The 18,449-nt window shown below is 42.3% G+C and overlaps 1 protein-coding gene across 22 annotated transcripts in view; it reads left to right on the top strand.

Annotated features, from left to right (window-relative positions):
- DAB1 (DAB adaptor protein 1) overlaps positions 1-18,449 on the top strand; it is a 1,138,859-nt gene that overhangs the window by 853,036 nt on the left and 267,374 nt on the right. For all 22 annotated transcript variants that reach the window (XM_045477573.1, XM_045477565.1, XM_045477561.1 and 19 more), the window contains one exon: positions 1,103-1,305. In XM_045477573.1, the coding sequence (XP_045333529.1) occupies positions 1,239-1,305 (67 nt within the window). In that variant the 5' untranslated portion in view covers positions 1,103-1,238. The remainder of the gene's footprint in view (positions 1-1,102; positions 1,306-18,449) is intronic.

Here is an 18,449-nt window from a genome sequence, read left to right as displayed (position 1 = left end):
TAAGAGGTTCATTTTACTACTCTTTTTGAACAGAAACTGGCATTCAGGGTCAGCCTTTCTGGATTCAAGCATTCTAGCCAAGTGGGATGAGCTAAGAATTGGCTGCACGGTTTAAAGATCCATTTCTAGTAGCTTTATCTTAATTTTCTTTAAAAATGGATAACTAGTGAAATGTTTATTTTCAGCTGAACTCTCACATATAGCTATCCGATAGATAGTCACCGGGAAAGACTGTTGACTTGACACAGGAAATACATTCATTCAATTTAAATGAAATCAAATGAGATAATGTATGTGAAGCAGTAGCTAAGGGCATAGTGTATAGTAAGTGCATAGTAAATACTAGCTGTAATTGAAGTGGTTGTATTATCATTATTATCATTATTATCTCTTCCCAGCACAGTGTCGGGACTTAATAGTACCTAGTAGTGTGCAATGCATATTTATTAAAGAAAGAATGAAGGGACTGTGTGGCTGCCTGATTCTTTTCTTTTTCTCCTCACATTAAATGCTTGTCTGCTCTTATAGCCCAGGAAAAAGCTGACATAAAAATTGGCTTGCTGGAAAGTTTCTCGGCCCCATTTGTCACCTTACCCTTGGAGCCCAATTGTATGTCAACTCCATGTCCCCTCTGATGCCTGGCAGTGAGGGACAGACCACAGGTCACTTCCCTATGATCTGCTTTAGCTGCCAAGGCTCTGATCAAGCTTGGCTGATGGATGGGTGCCCTATTGTTGGAAATGTCTCCCCGGGGTTGCTCAGGAAATGTGCCTTTGCTGTATTTTCTGGGTGGCATCTAGTGCTTGAAAGCAAGAAACATGGGAAACAAGAAGTTGGGTTTTGTCCTTCTTGAAAATCCAGTTTTAAAAGATCTACTTTGAGTTAGGTATCTAGTTTGAGAGACAGTTTTTCAGATAGACCTCTCATTCCCTTCGCTGCATACCCCGCCAATGACTTGATGAAATTGTGTGCGCAGTTTGCACAGGGAGACCACGATTTTCCTGTTTTTGTATATCTGACTGTTCATTTCCCCTCTTCCCACTAATTTTTGTTTAACCTCAAAAGGGTGATGATTCTGAACGTCCTCTTCCTTGATTTGTAGCACGCGGAAGGAGTGAATGAAATGTGCAGCTCGGGGCATTGTTTCTGAAGGGAGGAGTCGTTCTCTTGGAGAGGAATCCTCCATGAGCCTGGCCGAGGCCCGGGATCTGTGTGAAGTGGACTAAGGATTTAGTAGGATGTCAACTGAGACAGAACTTCAAGTAGCTGTGAAAACCAGCGCCAAGAAAGACTCCAGAAAGAAAGGTAGGGTTGATTTGTTCCTTCCTAACTGGCTGTTGATCTGTGCAGTGCCTTGTCTCTGGAATGATGTACAGTACTGTCTTCATGATGGCATGTGGTTTTTAATGGTTGCCAACTTAATTTGCTGTTTTCTGTACTTGTAGTATAATATTTAATGGCTTTCCCCTGTTGCTTGGGTAAAGTCCCAAAATTATGTTCATAACATATAAAGACCTTTTTTGATGTCCCTTCTCTCCATCCTTCCAGCAACATCTCTGCCTAGCACCCTGCCCCCTATCCAACCGTGTTTACCCTCCAAGCATTGTGTCTACTGTAGTTCACTGTTGCAAAGTTCTCAAATTCTAGCAGCACCAGAATCACCTGGGAGGCTCGTTAAAACACAGATTGCTCGGTCTCATCCCCAGAGCTTTTGGTTCAATAGGTTTAAGGCAGGGCCCAAGCCTTTATAACAAGTTCCCCAACAGCAACTGATGCTGTTGCTTTAGAGACCAGACTTGGAGAACCACTGGATGATTAATCCAGCCTGAAATACTTATGTTGCTGCCCAATTTTTCCTAGACTGGTTCCCTCTTATTCTTCAGGTTAGTACTTACCTTACTCCCCACATGGGGTTGGTTTATTTTGTTTTTGCTGCAATGGCACTTTGTTAGTATCTCACTTTATTAAAAATGCCCTGTGTTTTTTTCAGTTGTACTATATATTCCTTCAGAACTGGTCCTCTCATTCACCCTTTAGCTCCAACACTTAGAAAGTGCTTGACCCAGAGGAGTCACGTACGTATCTTTTAATGACTACTGGCACGCACAGGTTGATCATAAAGTAATTCTATCACTTTTCAGGTTTTCCGGGGAATTTGGCCCTATGGCTTTATGACCATGCCTTTCAATGTGTTTGTCTCCTGGTTGAAATGAGGTGTAAGCAACTTCATGCTGTGTGTGTGTGTGTGTGTGTGTGTGTGTGTGTGTGTGTGTGCATGCCTGTTCCCTGTGGTTTCAGCTCTTTCTCTCCCCCATTTTCTGAGCTGCATGGAAGAGGATTAATAGAGTTCTCTTTCGGGTGTTGAAATCTGTCAATACGGACTTGCCAGCCGGGATGCACTTAGTTGCTTTGTATAGGCAGTGATTTGTTTTGAGACACTGCTGTGCCGGCCCGGTCATGTTTTGGGATGACACATGTCTGACACTCTGTAGGAAGTACAGGACATAAATGTAATACATGTGCAGCTCCTGGACAGCCAAAACCTCAGGAAGGATTGTAAATTTTGCTTTGGATGTTTACTTGAAACACAGATATTTTGGAAGTAGTCTATTTTATTTTCTAAAACTTAATGTAAACCTTTATGCATCATGGGCTGAGAATAATAGGAGGAAAGCAAGTGGGTGAGAAAACAGGTCTTGGGAGAACTGCTACATGGGAAGGGGGTGGGGGGAATATTGCAGACCATGATACGTACTAGAATTCAAATGCTCTTTCAGTGAAAACTGACAACTTATATTTTTGCTTCAGATTTAACCTTTCCACGAAACTTGTGCTCTTGAATGCTTAATATATTAAGAATTGTATCTTACTGCGTATCTTTTCATTCTTAATCTTAACATGCAAAACGAGGGGCATCCTAAGAAAAGGATTCAGGTTTCCAGAACATTGGCTCAGTTGAAGATTTGGAATGAGAGCATGAAGGTGACCTTTTTAGAACCTCCTCATCTTAATGTCTTACATGGTTCTAAAATCAGCATGATACATATGCAAGGAGTATCTGCTAGTGAGTGGCCAATACCATGGAGTCTGGGCAGGCTGAGTTGGATTCAAATTCTAGCTGTGCCACTTCCTAACTGTATGACCTTAGAATATTACTTAACCTCTTTGAGCCTCCGTTTTCTCTCCTATAATAAGGATAGAATATTATAAACTTCACAGGCTTACTATGAAGAATGGTTGAAATAAGGTGATTTAAATACTTAGTATAGTACTTGGTGTATTACAGGATCAAAAAATCACCTTTACTTTTTTTTTCCTCTTCCTTTTCTCTTGTTCCTTCCCTTTCCCCTTTATCCTTCTCTCCTTACTTCTTCTTGCCCCCTTTCTTCCCTGTCATCTTTCTCCATTTCCCTCTTTTCTCTATTTCTCATCTCCCATTTCTACTCTCTCCCCCTCATTTTCCTCTTCTTCATATTCATCCTCTTCATTATCTATATTATATTGTTGTCTCCTATCCCATTCTAGAACAAGGGGATCTTAAAAAGTACATAGCTGATTTGTCCTGAAGTAAGATTTTACAATTGTTTGTAGTTATGTAACAGTGATGAACGATATGCATTCTTGATATACTTATTTGAGTCAAGGCACCGTGAAAGCACATACATACATTTAAAAAAGAGAGAGAATGTGTCTGTAACAGGATTAATTTATTCTGTCTTCTTCAGTTTCCACTGTCGAACACTAAGTATTCCATTAAGCAAATGTTGCTGACTGGATCAAAATAAGTAGAACTTGAAAAGGAAATATTAACAGTTTATTTATTGATCTTGAATCTTGATTATAATACTGTTTACTAAACTTTTTAACTAATTCTTCCAACTCCTCTTTGATTTTCCATGGAAGCAACATATAGCCTTTTAAGTAGGTTTCTATCTTCCTCTGTAACCCTTAAGTAATTATTCTTTTTCTTGTCTTATTGCATTGGCTGGGTCAGTCAGTACAGTATTTAGTGATCGTAGGTATCCTTAACTTGATCCTCAATTAATAGAAATGCTTTAAAGTTTCATGTAAGTGTGATATTTAAGTTCTTACTAGAGATTTTTTTATTAGTTTTCATTCATGTATCGTTGTCTAGGAAGTATTTTTTTTTTTATAAATCCTGAATTTGCAGGTTGAATTTTATCATATGCTTTTTCTAAATTTATTTAAATGATTTACATATTTTTCCTCATAATTTACATTTTGGTAGATTTTACTGTTGCATTTTTCTAATCTTCATTTTTAAGGTAAATACTATTCGTTCATGATGTATTATTTTCTGTATATGGATTTGATTTGTTGATATTTAACTTAGGACTTTGATATCTCTATTCATCAGCATGATTGGCATATAACTTTCTTTTCTTGAACAATCTTTTTGCCTGGTATTTTAAAGTTTATAATTTCATACAATGATTCTTGTTGCTAAGGAAATTGAGTAATATTTAAGCCTCTTTCTGGAAAAATGTATGTTTTTCTTTTTTTTTTTTTAGTAATTTCATTTGACTTTTTAAAAGCTGCATATGCTTATTAGTGAAAATTAAAAGAAACAAAGTAAGCATGAATATTACCATTAATCAAAAATAACTGCTCTCATTCTAAATTAATTCCTTCTGAACTGCCTTTTCAGGATATGTGTTTGAGATCATACTGTTCATACAATTTCGTATCCTGCTTTCTTATTTCACATTATTTTTTTGTGTGTTATTTGACATTACTCAGATTATTACATGATATTACAGGCTAGAAGAGTTTTCCCCCTTTGGCAAGATTTAGATGGTTCCTGGGGCAGATATTTTATTTCCTAAAAAAGAATACCTGACCATGTGGGTTATCTATCATGAGGGAGAGTGGCATAAAGAAAGTTAAGAGGCCCTTTAGAATTTCTCACAAACCTACCACCCTGGTTCTTTAACCCAGGCTGTTGAAATGAAGTCAGATCGTTTCCAATACAAGTCACAAAGGGGCACATTTCACCATAAAATGCATCTCTGCACAGGCCATGTATGAGATGTAACTGGAGTATTCACAATTCAAATAAGGGAAAGCTTGAAAGTAGTAAGAAATGAAGTTGTTTTCTTCGTTTCATTTTTATTGGATTGTGTCACTACACATACAGCTTGTCAAACGGTGCCTGTTCCAGGAGTGGAATTTGATGAAGGACGAGAATGTATATTTTCAGGTTCGTTACCTGCCATCAAAGGGGAGAACGGTTGACACACTTCTTGTTACGGGTAAACCCAGCATTAGGCCACCCAGGAGAAGACTGTGGTAAAGGTATATGTCCCAGGACGAGCACATGAAGATGTTTCTGGGGGCATTGCCTAGAGTTTTTCAGTAGGCGCTGTCTGGTAGCTTAGTGTGGTAGGAAGAGCACTAACTTTGGAGCCTGACCTGGTTTTAAATTCTGACTCTTTTCCTTCTCTACTGTGTAACCAGAGATCCGTTATTTAGCCTCTTTGAATCCTTTTAAAATTTTTTTTTTCAACGTTTATTTATTTTTGGGACAGAGAGAGACAGAGCATGAACGGGGGAGGGGCAGAGAGAGGGGGAGACACAGAATCGGAAACAGGCTCCAGGCTCTGAGCCATCAGCCCAGAGCCCGACGCGGGGCTCGAACTCACGGACCACGAGATCGTGACCTGGCTGAAGTCGGACGCTTAACCGACTGCGCCACCCAGGCGCCCCTGAATCCTGTTTTTAAGAGAGAGAGAGAGAGAGAGAGAGAGTGTGTGTGTGTGTGTGTGTGTGTGTGTGTGTGTGTGTGTGTAATACATGTCATCTGAAGGGGGAGGGAGATATCATGGGTTAAGGTCCAGCTAGGGATCTGCAACATAGCAGCTGCCTGGTCAGTGTTAGCTTTTCTGCCCTCTTCCTTCTGAGATCACAGTTCAGCACTGTCTTCTGATCCTCTAGAAACATGTGGAAATAAACTTATTCGCTTTCCTTATATTTATATGAGAGTTAAATCCAAGGACCATTAGTTAACAAAACAACAACAACAAAATGCTACCTTATTTCCTCCTTGAAAGATTTGGCCACAGCAATCAAAGCCCTGAGGAGTCTAGGAGAAGTTGGTTGTCCTATGGCAGATACCTTAGCTTTGGAGCCACCTCAAGCTGAGTTTGAACCATGGCTGTATGCCTAAGTGTGAACTCTCAGGAGGGTTCTTAGAAAATTCTGGTTAAGGAATGGTTTCAGTGATGCCATACTCCGGGTCTAATCCCTCGACTACGCAGTTACCTCCAGAAAATATCCTGCTAACCCTGGCTTACCAATTAGGAGCTTATAAAGTGCCACCATATCCATCATCTGATCGGATCCTTAGGACTTAATTTTTTTTGTAATGTTTTATTTATTTTTGAGAGAGAGAGAGAAACACAGGGTATGAGCGGGGGAGGGGCAGAGAGAGACGGAGACACAGAATCTGAAGCAGGTTCCAGGCTCTGAGCTGTCAGCACAGAGCCCGATGAGGGGCTCGAACTCACAGACCGCGAGATTATGACCTGAGCCGAAGTCAGACGCTCAACCGACTGAGCCACCCAGGCGCCCCAAGGACTCAATTTTTTACAAAATTCTCTTGATCAAGCCTGTGGTGCAGAGCTGCTGTTTCATCGCCTCTGCCTGCTGCTCTTGTCCTGTGGCAAAGCTGCCCGCAGTCTGTCAGGACACTGGGCCTGGGCTTGCACCTCAGGCCTGCCGCTCTACATCCTTCCACTGCCTCGGGGCACTTCCACTTTTCCAGCTTCTGTTTCTTCAGGCACCAAACGGATGTGAAATTATATTTGCTCGACCAAGTCTGAAACCTAGATGAAGCAGTAATTAATTAATTAGGTTTTTTGTCCACAAGTATTTATCCAGCTCCAGCTGTGAACCCTGCCTGTGCTGTGTTCTGTGAGGAGAGAGAAATATCTGGAAAGTAGACTGACTGCAGCTGGTTCCTGTAGTCAAAGAACTTCTACCTCAAGAAGGTCCTTCTGGTTTTTAGAGGTCTCATCCTTTCTTAAAAAGATATATTTTTCCCTACTTGGCTACTTGTATTCATTCTCAGCCTACAACTATTCATAAAATGTATGTTCTGTTTTTACCCCGAATTTCTATTTGTTATTTAAAATATTGTGTGCTCGGGGCACCTGGGTGGCTCAGTCGGTTGAGCATCTGACTTCGGCTCAGGTCGTGATCTCACAGTTTGTGAGTTGGAGCCCCACGTCGGGCTCTGTGCTGACAGCTCAGAGCCTGGAGCCTGCTTCAGATTCTGTGTCTCCCTCTCTCTCTGCCCCTTCCCTGCTCGTACTCTGTCTCTCTCTGTCTCTCAAAAATGAAGAAAGGTTAAAAAAATTTTAGAAAAAAGTAAAATATTGTGTGCTCATCATAATTAAGAAAATTCTTTCTTACTAAACTCTTTTCATGCCTTACCAAAAGCGAGTGAATTTTCATCTTAATAAACACAAAGGCCACAATATTCTAGAAGTCTCTATACACTGAAACATGAGAAAGTTCTCTAGAAATCGAAGAACATGAAAGGTTTTTAGGAGTTAGCATTTGGGGGCTAGTCGGAACCTCTTGCTCACAGATGAGCTCTCATCAGAAGGAGTTGCTGACTTCCACTTGGTTACTCAGGAGCAGAGTTGGGGCTGGAACCCAGGAACGGGTCCCTGGGCTGGTGTTCCTCCAGCTCCTCAGATTGCAGACAACCTACCTTCTTAGGACTAACTTCTTGGTATGTTTGCTCCCTCTTTACACTGAAGACTCCTGGAAGAGGTCATGCTTTAGAATTAGATGATAGTAAGTTTGATTTTAAGATTTCACGGTTTCGACTTGTGTATCTCCGGCTAGCTACTTTACCTTTCTTTCTTTTTTTTTAATGTTCACTTATTTTTGAGAGAGAGAAAGAGCTAGCAGGGGAGGGGCAGAGAGAAAGACATAGAATCCGAAGCAGGCTCCAGGCTCCATGCTGTCAGCACAGAGCCTGATGCCGGGCTTGAACCCGTGGACCAGGAGATCATGACCTGAGCTGAAGTCGGATGCTTAATTGACTGAGCCACCCAGGTGCTTCTAGCTATTTATCTTTCTGAGCCTCAACTTCTTCTATAAAATGGGGATAATGATGCCTATCTTGAAGTGTTGCAATGAGGATTACACAAGTGAATGATTTACAGCCCCTACCTGCCACAATTCTCTGTGCATAGACTGAGGAAAAGGAAACTTTCCCTTTCCTTCCAGCCCCCAGTTCTGCTGCCAGCCCCAAGAGGCAGCACTTCTCCTAGTGCTCTAGAACATAAAGAAAAGTAGAAGGTACCCTCTTCTCCAGAGGCTCGTGGGGGAATCCCTGAGAAAAAGGAATTGGACCATCTTCAAATGAATGCTGGCTTCAATAATAACAGAGAAGTCAACAGGGAATACAAAGGAGAATGGAGCATGTTGTTAAGCCACAAACATTTATTAATAGATATCATTTATTTTGTGCTTCCTGCATGCTAGCCATTGTAGATAAATTGCCCCTAATGAACCCAAATCTTACATCACCCCGTGGAACACGTGAGAAAATAATGTTCAGGGAAGCCAGGAGACTTGCCCTAAGTCAGGCGGTTTGTCTGCATAAGCTAGAAAGTACTAGGGCTGCTGGATATTAGTATCTGTGGGGTCTTCCCTGAAAGCGTGCTTTGGGTTTGCCCTGTGCCCTGTGCCCTGTGTGTATGGGTTGCAACGGGTCACCAAAGCATTTCTGAGGGCTGAGGAATCTGAAAAAATGACAGGGGCTACACTCTTTTTTTGGTTGGGGAAGGCATGGAAACAGATTAGCCACATCATGTAACTTTATGGCACCATTCTGTCTTGGCAGAATGTTTTGGATCTTGGTGAGCTAATTGTTCTCTACTGACCCTGTGATTTGCGGGCTTTGGAAATTCAAAATCAAGGATTTAATTAAAAGATGACGTCAATTTCTCTGAGGCTGATCCATAAAGCTCTTGGGCTGAGGTGTTGGGAGGGAGTACCGTTTTGGGTCAAGAAGTCCAGTTCTTTGTGTAAGACTGGCTGTCAGGTTGTATGATGTGTGGTGGGGAAAGACTTCTGTAGTCTCTTTGAGCACATGGCCTTGGATTTATTACAGGGCACATCACTCATTGTGGTCATTCCCTGAAGACAAACTCATTTCAGGTTTCATTGGTGACTTAGTTCAGGGACTCATTTTAACTGGTTCCCTTCTAAGGAGTCAGGCTTTTTTCAAACCCTTCGTCGTACCTCCTTCCTCCTTGAATGTATTGTGTAACCCCAGCAGCACAGAGTACCCCAGTACCACAGGGGACAGCACGCCACGCAAGCCCACTGCTGTTTGCTCCCTGTCTCCTGCTGTGTCACTCTGCCTCCTCCCACCCTGAGCCACACTGAGCCTTAGATCCCAGGACTCTCTTCTGTGACGTCTGTGTCTCCTGCTCCTTCTACCTGGGTCATCCTTCTCACCCTGTCTCTTCACTTGGCCAGCTCCTAGTCATCCTTCAAAACCCAGCAACCATCATTGAGCCATCATCCTTGACGTTTTGAGCTTCAAAACAGCGTTCTGAATTAGTCACTGCCATCAGCCCCTGTAACCTCCTGAATGCCTCCCAAAGCCATTCATTCCGTCTCTCCTTGCTGCCCCTCTCCCAAGTGCAGTGCAGGCTACCTCTCTCTGCCATCTAGATTGTTCTCACACCCTCCTAAGTGGTATTCAGGTTTTCAGTATTTTCCACCTCTGCTGTTATGGATACCACTCACTAATGTGAAGATGCGATCAGGTCTCACCTCTGCTTCAGACGCCTCAGTGAGCAGCTCTGAGTGCCCTCAGGGTAGAGCCCCTACGCCCCCGCTCCTTGTAGCATAAAAGAGGCCTTGCCTGGTCTGACACTTCCTTATCTTTCTGGTCACATCTCTCAGTGCTCTTCCATAATGGTAGTCCATTCAGTGGTGTGACTGAATTAATTTCAGTTCCCTGATCATACCATGTGATTTTTTTTTTTTTACATTTGGAATTTGGCAAATGCTGTTTCTTCTCCAAATAATGTGTTTTCCTTTATTCTTTTCAGAGCGAACTCCACTTATCCTTTAGTTTCAAGTTAGATATTCTTGTCTGCAGAAATGCCTCGGTGACTTGTTGTAACCCATACACACAGCCCCCCACCTGTGGGTCATGACTATTTTGTGTGCTCTTGAATGTCTCATTTTGTTCACCATAGTATATGTTTAGTTGTCTTCGTCTTCTGTATCACTCATTAGGCTGGGAGTCCTGTGATGGCAACATGTCTGTCTTGTTACCTACTTCATTTCTACCACTAAGTACAATGTTGAAAGATATAGGTATGCCACTATGTTGGTTGAATGAATAAGTGAGTGAATGAATGAATTCATGACTAAGGAAGCCTCATTTAGCTGGATTTGTGAGGGGGTTCCATAGTACCCTGTCCTCATTCGAAACATGACACTTGCCATGTTTCCTTTATAATTTTTGGCTTATTTTTCTGTCTCTGCCATTAGCCACGAATTCCTAGCACAGCACTCAAAACATGATAAGTACTCAATAAGTGTTTGTTGAATTGATTATCATAAAGTGTGGGAGAGAATGATTTGCACAAGGAGAAAGAAAATTACAAAACACTAACATCTCCTCTAAATGCTGGCTCTTGAGATTCTTATTATGTGGCTTTGAGAATTTCTACCATTCTGTGAACTGCTTCTTCTTTTGTGATGTGTGTCCAATCACGTCTGGCGCCGTAATTTAGCGTGATGTGGGCCATATTGGTAGTAAAGCTATAAGATTTGCCATATTAGTTCATGCCACTGCTTCATTAAGCTCAGTGTGCTGCCTGTGGCAGTAGCTGGGCTTGAATTTTGATGTTTAGAAGAACAAAGCTCTTATTCCTCCAAGTCCTGTGAGTCAGGTAAGGGTACACACCTTTGTAGGGTTGGAAGTCTTTATCTTTGCAGATAATCAGCAAATGCCCCAGAGCATGAGGTTTTATTATCCACTATGATTTGCTGAATGAGCAGACAGTGTTCCTATGTGTGTTGGGATATCAGCACCCTTTCCTATTGAGACAAAGTGTCTAGGATGGTCAGAGTGCATGTGTTGTAAGACCGAGTGATTCTGCATAGTCCATCGAAAGAGCACACGTAGAAAAAAGGCAAAAGAGAGGGTGTGGTGGAGGTGAAATGTTGGCTCATTTAAGCTCGAAAACCACCTTTAGACAAGTGTTCCCATTTTATAGGAGAGTCGACTAAGGCTCAGACGAATAGCTTGCCTGAAGTCCATGAAACTTGGAAATAAAGGAATCCATTTATATCTAGATCTCTCTGATCTCAGAGCCTGCCCGCGTGCTTACCACTGGACTAAGAAGCTACCTACTGAATTGTGTGTCTTCTTACCGAATACCAAGTAATGCTCACACTGAAAGACATCTTCCTACAGATTCCAGCAGAAGCACTGTTAGGTTGAAATGGCCACAGCAGGAGGAAGGAATCATGGCAGATGGTAGAGATAGAAAGGGAGTTGGAAAGGCAGAGGAAACTCTGGGTGTTCACACCTCTTCTCTGGCAGGGGGGAGGTTGCCATATAAAAGGGTTCCACATGATTGATGGGGAAACATTTCCCTTCTAAAGAGGGTGCCAGTTATTCTATGTTTTCCAGATATAAAAAGGTAAAGATGAGGATTTTGAACTGTGAATACATCAAAGTGGATTTCTAGATCATAGTTTGGAACAAGCAGTCCAGTTTTGCAAATGCCCTGAAGCGATGAGTATCACCATTGGCCCAGTTCACCTCCCAGTGGGCATTCCCATATCAGAAATCATCATGAGAATGCTGGTGATGAGGGTAGCTACTGTTTATCAGCAATTATAAAATGTCAGGTAGTGTATTTAAACCTTTACGTGTGTTTTCTCTTGGACGACCCTTTGAGGAAGCTCTTTTTTTTTTTTTTTTTAAATCCCATGTTTACTGATGAGGAAGTAGAAATCAAAGAACTAAAACAAAGTCAATGCCACCACTCTAGAACCTATGCTCTCAACAGCCCTGCAGTTCTGCCTAACTCATCCATTTAGCAAGTATCACATGCACCTTCTGTGTACCTGGCACCTTCTGAGCGCGTTGACCTGCTTGGCTCTCCCTGAACATGCATGGGTTTTCTCCGGCTCTTTCTCTTCTCTCAACCTGGAAAAAAATCGCCCTAATCTCTTAGCTGGCTGCCAAGTCCTACTTGATCCTAAGATCCAGCTCAGATGGTGCTTCTATGAGGCTCTTTCTTAGCATTTTCTTCTTCCCATGGAATTAAGCCTTCCTTTCCCCGTGATTCTCAACATGTTGTTTTTGTTTTTTTTTAATTTTAATCCAGATAAAGCTTTTATGTCTTTCTTGCATCAAGTAGGATTGCACTTACACACCTCCCTTCCTCACTAGGTTGTATTTTTTTTTTTTTTAACGTTTATTTATTTTTGAGACAGAGAGAGACAGAGTATGAACGGGGGAGGGGCAGAGAGAGGGAGACACAGAATCCGAAACAGGCTCCAGGCTCTGAGCTGTCAGCACAGAGCCCGACGCGGGGCCCGAACTCACGGACCGCGAGATCATGACCTGAGCCCAAGTCGGCCGCTTAACCGACTGAGCCACCCAGGCGCCCCCACTAGGTTGTATTTTAAGCAGAGACTTGATGGCCGGGACTGTGCCTTGGGGATCATTATATCCTCTCAAAGCTGGGACAGGGAGAATTTATTGAAGAGTTGTCAGTGCCAAAAATGGGAAATGACATTAATTGCACGACTACTAAATGCAGGCAGAGAACACAATGAGCATATGAGAATCTGTGAGGTTGGTAATACCCCCATTTGGCAGATGAGGAAACATACTCATGGAAGCTCAAAATATGTTCAAGGTCACCTGTCTTGTGCATGGAAGAACAGGAATTTTTAAACTTAGCTCTAAAGGATCCAAAGCATGGGATCTTTCTGCTGTACTATGCTGTTTTCCAGCAGTGGCCATCAAATAAAACTTCAGTGAAAGCTCAATTCCTGGGGGTCTCTGTCCTGTTGTAAAGTGGCAGCAATATTTGCAATTTACTTTTATAAAGAATTTATATATCATCATTGTAGATTCTCTTCCCTCAGATTGGGGGCTGTCATTGCTTGAGTTTTTCAATTCCCCTGCCTGGCGGTGCTGCTCTAGGGAGAACTTGCATTCCGATTGTTAAACCAGAGGCAAGAAAAGCCATGCAGGAACTCGCATTGGAAGAAGCCCAGCAGATGATGAATAGCAGACCTGAATCTTATCATGTATTTCAGGATGATGTACGGGACTGTTGGAAACTGCCTTTGACAAATGTGCACGGGAAGGGGAATTATCTCCCACAATGAAAAATGTTCTTATTATGTGATCCTAAAAAGGATCAGGACCCCTATCATTGGGAAAATGATCATCCCCGTATCCCTTATTAACAGCGATATGGAAGCATGTGCTAAAGACATTGGACGTTGGACTGAAGCCTTGATGGATAGCCATGAGTGCTAAATCCGGTCGGGCTTATAAAAGGTGGCTTGATGCTTGATAGCAGGTGGGAAATGTGTAACTCACTGAGGTCGCTTTTAGCCCTTGCTTCATGAGGCTCTGCAAGACTTGTTCTTGCTATCTTAGCCAAGTACCCAATGGCTTTTGGTCAGGCTAAACGCTATGATTAAACAGTAGGAGTTTGGCAATATACGTTTGTAGGAAATAAAACCATTTCCATAAGGAGGAAAAGACAGGCATTTTAAATATTTAATCTCACCGTATTTTCACATGCGTATGTGAAAACCTACAGTCCTAGAGATTCACTAGCCTGTCCAAAGCTAGAAACTAGCAGAGTGTGGATTTAAAGCTGAACAGTTTGATTTCAAAGTCTATGTGCTTTGTAGACCAAAGTGGCTTTTAGTAAATAACCTCCTGGTTGGAGTTCAAAATGGTAGAAATAGAAACGAGTGAATGCATATGTGAAGGTCCTCACTGCAGCCTTTAGCACACAGTAGATGTTCAAGAAATGCTAATCAAATCAAGAATTGTCAACACAAATTAATTTTATTAGAGGTTGTGTAATGATTGTTGAGTTCCTTCCTTTCTTTCCTCCTTCCCTCTTTCCTTCCTTCATTGCTTCTTTCCTTTTCTGGGTGTTTGCTAAAACCAAGCAGAGTGTTGGCCACAGAAGATTGTAAACAAGTCTGAGCTTAGGGAACTTAAGATCTGTACGAAAGACAGACAACTGAGAAATAATTATAGTTCATTGCAGTAAGTTGAAATCCCAGAGCAGAGATAACCAGCTATCCAAGGACTTCCCAGAGGTGGTGCAATTAAATAAAGATTCTTGGAGTGCCGATTCATTACTTTTTTTTAGTTCAATGGGTGCTTTGTGAAAGATCTTATGTTATTACAGACATTGTCTACCCATTAGATTTAAATCCCTAGTTGTCAAAAATAAATCCTACCTTGTCCTCCAGTGAAAGGAAGACCAGCAGATCAGAAATCTTGCTCCTCCTTACTTCTAGAGTAAAAGCTCTGTATGCACATTTTATTCTTTCCTATTACCTGTAGGACCAGGCACATAGTATGTGTTCATTAAGCATTTGCTGAACAATAGAGTAGCCTAGATGAGACAGGTAATTCTTTGGCCTTTGGCCTACATTTTCCTAGAATCAGTAATTTATATTCCATTAGTTTTCCTTTGATGTTTTAAAGTAATGATTACTGTGGCTTCTCCTCCTGCTCTCTAAGTTATAGATTGCAAATAGATTTTTGTGTAATTTGCCAATGCGGGTCGATTTCAATGGCTGCTTCAAGCACTGCATAGAGGATTCTGAACTCCCGGCTCTGAGTGAGAAGAGTTAACATTCAGACTTATTTTCTTTCAGTCTTTTTTTTTTTTTTTTTTTCTGCACATGCGTGTGTGCATACAAACATGCAAACACGTGCATTTTTGTGTGATCCTCCTGGGTGTTTGATTCTGCATTACTTTTTCAGTAAAATCTTACAATTTAAGCCATTCCCATGTCACTCTAAATTTTGGAATTATCCGTTTTGAAAAGTTGGGCAATCTCCTTTTCCTTAGCTTTTATTCACAAGACCTCCTTCCAAAACCTTCTGTCATGGTTGCATTTTTCAATGGCTCCTTCCTAAATTTGCCAAATCTCACTTAAGCTGTGGCACACAGAACTGCTTTCAGTAGTTGATGATTCATTTCTGTTTTCATCCCTGAACTGATGCAAATGTTTATCATCTGCATTTCGTGGCTGGGGGATGGTGCTAACTTCTTCCCTGCCGTGGAAAGAGAAATAGACCTTCTGGTGGGCCCCTCTTTGTGGGTGTGTCACCAGTGGGGGACACCACGCCAGTAAAGCCTTGGAGTTAAGATTTGCTGATGGATGCCTCTTTGCTTGAGCAATGTTTGCAGCTCAAATCTTTTAACTTCAGCTTTATCAACTTTAATATGTTGTCCTAGTGCCTTGATTTTTTGGTTCATCTGTTTTAATGTGATGAAATGTAAAAACCAAGCTCAGCCTGGTCCTCTTACAATGACTTTAGGGGTTTTCAGCTGATGGCCTATCCTTCGTCTGTAAGGATTCGAATTTTAAGCAGCCAAAAATACATTTTCCTGGTATCTGTCATCAAGTGATTAGTGCAACTATTTAGTTCTGGTCGTCTTTCCTATTCTTGGTAGATTTATTTTCTCTTCTTAGAATTCTCCTGCCGCCCTCTCTGTCTGGGAGACTGGAGATGTCATTTAAACATTGCTTATTAGGATTCCATTATTTGTCTCTCATATACAGTCAGCTAAATCAAAAAGTCAGACAGTGTTTTTAAATTGCAAATTTAAATGACAATTTATAGACCAGGTCTGCTGGAAATTTTCTGTCCTTGGCATCCATCATTGCTTGTGTGTATATAGCTTTATGCTCACTCTCTTTCTCTCTCTTTTTATCTTCTTGAGAGCACAGCACACATATCCATCAGAAGGATCAGAAATGCTTGCAATCAAACAAAAACTGCACTAAAGATCTTGAAAGGAAATGAAGACAAACACCCTATCCCAGACCTTACTTGCATATTCGTTCTCTTCCTCCCCCTCCCCCCTACCCTCTCCTCTTAAATAGGAAACTTGCATTAGTCACATTTTAAAAAAAGTATCGAAGCACCTGGTTTAGATTCAAATAAAATTAACATTCTGCGAAGGCCTGAAAAATGCTAGATATTGTTACCTCAATTAATTTGCACAATAGACCAATGATAATGACACTATTATTAAGAATGGTGTGATAGCTAATATTTATTGAGCACTTACCATACACTAGGCACTGTTCTGTGTGTTTTATTTGCCATAACTCGTTTAAGATAATAATATGTTGATTCCTAGAAGAGGAAGCTGGAGTTCATAGGAGTCGACTTGCCCAGGGCCCAAATCTTGAGTGAGGGATGGAGCTCCTGCTTAGACTTAGAACTCTGTCTACCACACTAGCGTCTATTTTTATTTTCAGTAAGAAAACTTGGGGCCTACTTAGTATCTCTATTTCATAAGAATGACAGGTGGAAAAGTTGTCTAACTATGCCTTGCTGAGTTTTAATTTTTAGCAGATTGGGTTAGAAGGGGGGCTTTAAACCTTGAAATCATCTTCTTTTATCGGTCCATTTTCTCTGGGATCAGAGTAGATGGCAAAGCATTATGATCTTCCATTTCAAAGCTGAAGGATTATCCATCTCGATGGGTGAAATCATCTTTAAAATCCTTCTGAAGCCGGCTATAGAGGTTGGTACGTTTCAGAAAATGCCTGTTGTACCCAGTAACTTTGATGATGAAAATGAACAGCGTGAAATTTGCATCTCGAGGGCCCCTGTTTAGTACGTGGTTCCGCTGCATCCACATTGTGTCCTATGTTTCCTTTTACGACAGAGCCTGGAGTTCTGCCTTTCAGCCTCTGCTCACCAGGCTCCACTGTCAGCAGCAGCTGGGGGAGCCAGGGCTGGTGGGGTTCCATTCTGCTGTAGGAGGTAGGGACAGGGAGAGATGGAAGGACTTTATCGTGCCTGTGAGAAGACATGGAAAGGGAGCTAGAGGAGGCCAGGGGAGCCGTCAGACCACAATGAAGGTTTGAGCCTCAGTGGAAGAGGGAGAGAGGAAGAAGGGAGAGCTTGAAGATAGGAAGGAGAGAGGGAAGGAAGGAGAGGGGAAGGAGGGAGGGAAGGAAGGGAGGAAGGAAGGAGGGAGAGATTGAAGGAAGGAAGGAGAGGGGAAGGAGGGAAGGAAGGAGAGAAGGAAGAAGGGAAGGGAGGAAGGAAGGAGAGAAGAAGGAGGGAGAGATTGAAGGTAGGAAGGAGAGAGGGAAGGAAGGAGAGGGGAAGGAGGGAGGGAGGGAAGGAAGGAAGGTATGAAGGAAGGAGGAGAGAAGGAGGGAGAGAAGGGAGGAAGGAAGGAAAGGTGGAAGCATCTCAAATTTCAGCAAGGTCATGGTCATTGTGGAGTCCTTGAGCCAAAGCCACTCATCAGAGGAGGCCCTGCTTCCTGGGACGGGGCCCCTGAGTATCCATGCTTGCTCAGTCATTAGCTTGGAGCAGCCTGTGGGAAGCATGGTCTTGGTGGAGACGTGGAATGGATTTCTGAGTGCAGCGGTTGGGATTGTTTTCCTGCAAGTCGGCAAGATGCATCCTCATGGCCCCCCATTGCACCAAACTGATAGCCAAGGTACCTAAATAATTCAACCCTCCTAACTTCTTCAGTCTTCTGCCATGCGGTGCAAGGAATAATTCAGATTCTTCCCTCTGTGTCACCTTATGCCCCTCAGGCAAGGGTGAACACATGCTGGTTAAAAGGAGGTGCTGATTGATGTTGGGACCTTGGATTCTCTGGCCAGTTAGTCTAGCAGTCCCCAGAACATTTTGTCCTTTTGCAGCCTGCAAGGCCTGCAAAAAGGGGATTGAAAGCAGCTGTTGGATTGGTAGCCTGAGAAGGAAGAGGCCCTCTTTGCACCAAGTGATCTCCCCACACCTTTTTTTGTGTCACAGGCAAAAGCAGAATACCCATCCTATCATGCCCCTGCTCCACCACCAGTGCCAGGAAGACCACAGAGTCCCATTTCTGGAACATATTTGTGATGGCCAGCCTGCCTAGGGGCTTATTTAAGTAGATTCCACAAACCCTCACAACAACTGGTGAGGCCAGTGTTCCTCACATCATAGCCTAGTGATTGCGTCCCTGCCTTCAGAATTCCACATTGATCCTTCACAGCTCTGCCATTTATTAATGGCAGTTATCTTGGGCAGTTTCTAAGTCCTGTAAGCCTTCATTTTCTTACATGTAAAATGGGAGTGATGGGACCTCTCTCTCTCTCTCTCTCTTTTTAATGTTTATTTATTTATTTTGAGGGAG

Source organism: Leopardus geoffroyi, chromosome C1, assembly GCF_018350155.1.
Source record: "Leopardus geoffroyi isolate Oge1 chromosome C1, O.geoffroyi_Oge1_pat1.0, whole genome shotgun sequence".
In the NCBI taxonomy this organism is placed as follows: domain Eukaryota; kingdom Metazoa; phylum Chordata; class Mammalia; order Carnivora; family Felidae; genus Leopardus; species Leopardus geoffroyi.
Note: the sequence above shows the minus strand (reverse complement) of the source record. Positions and strands in the feature narration are given on the sequence as shown.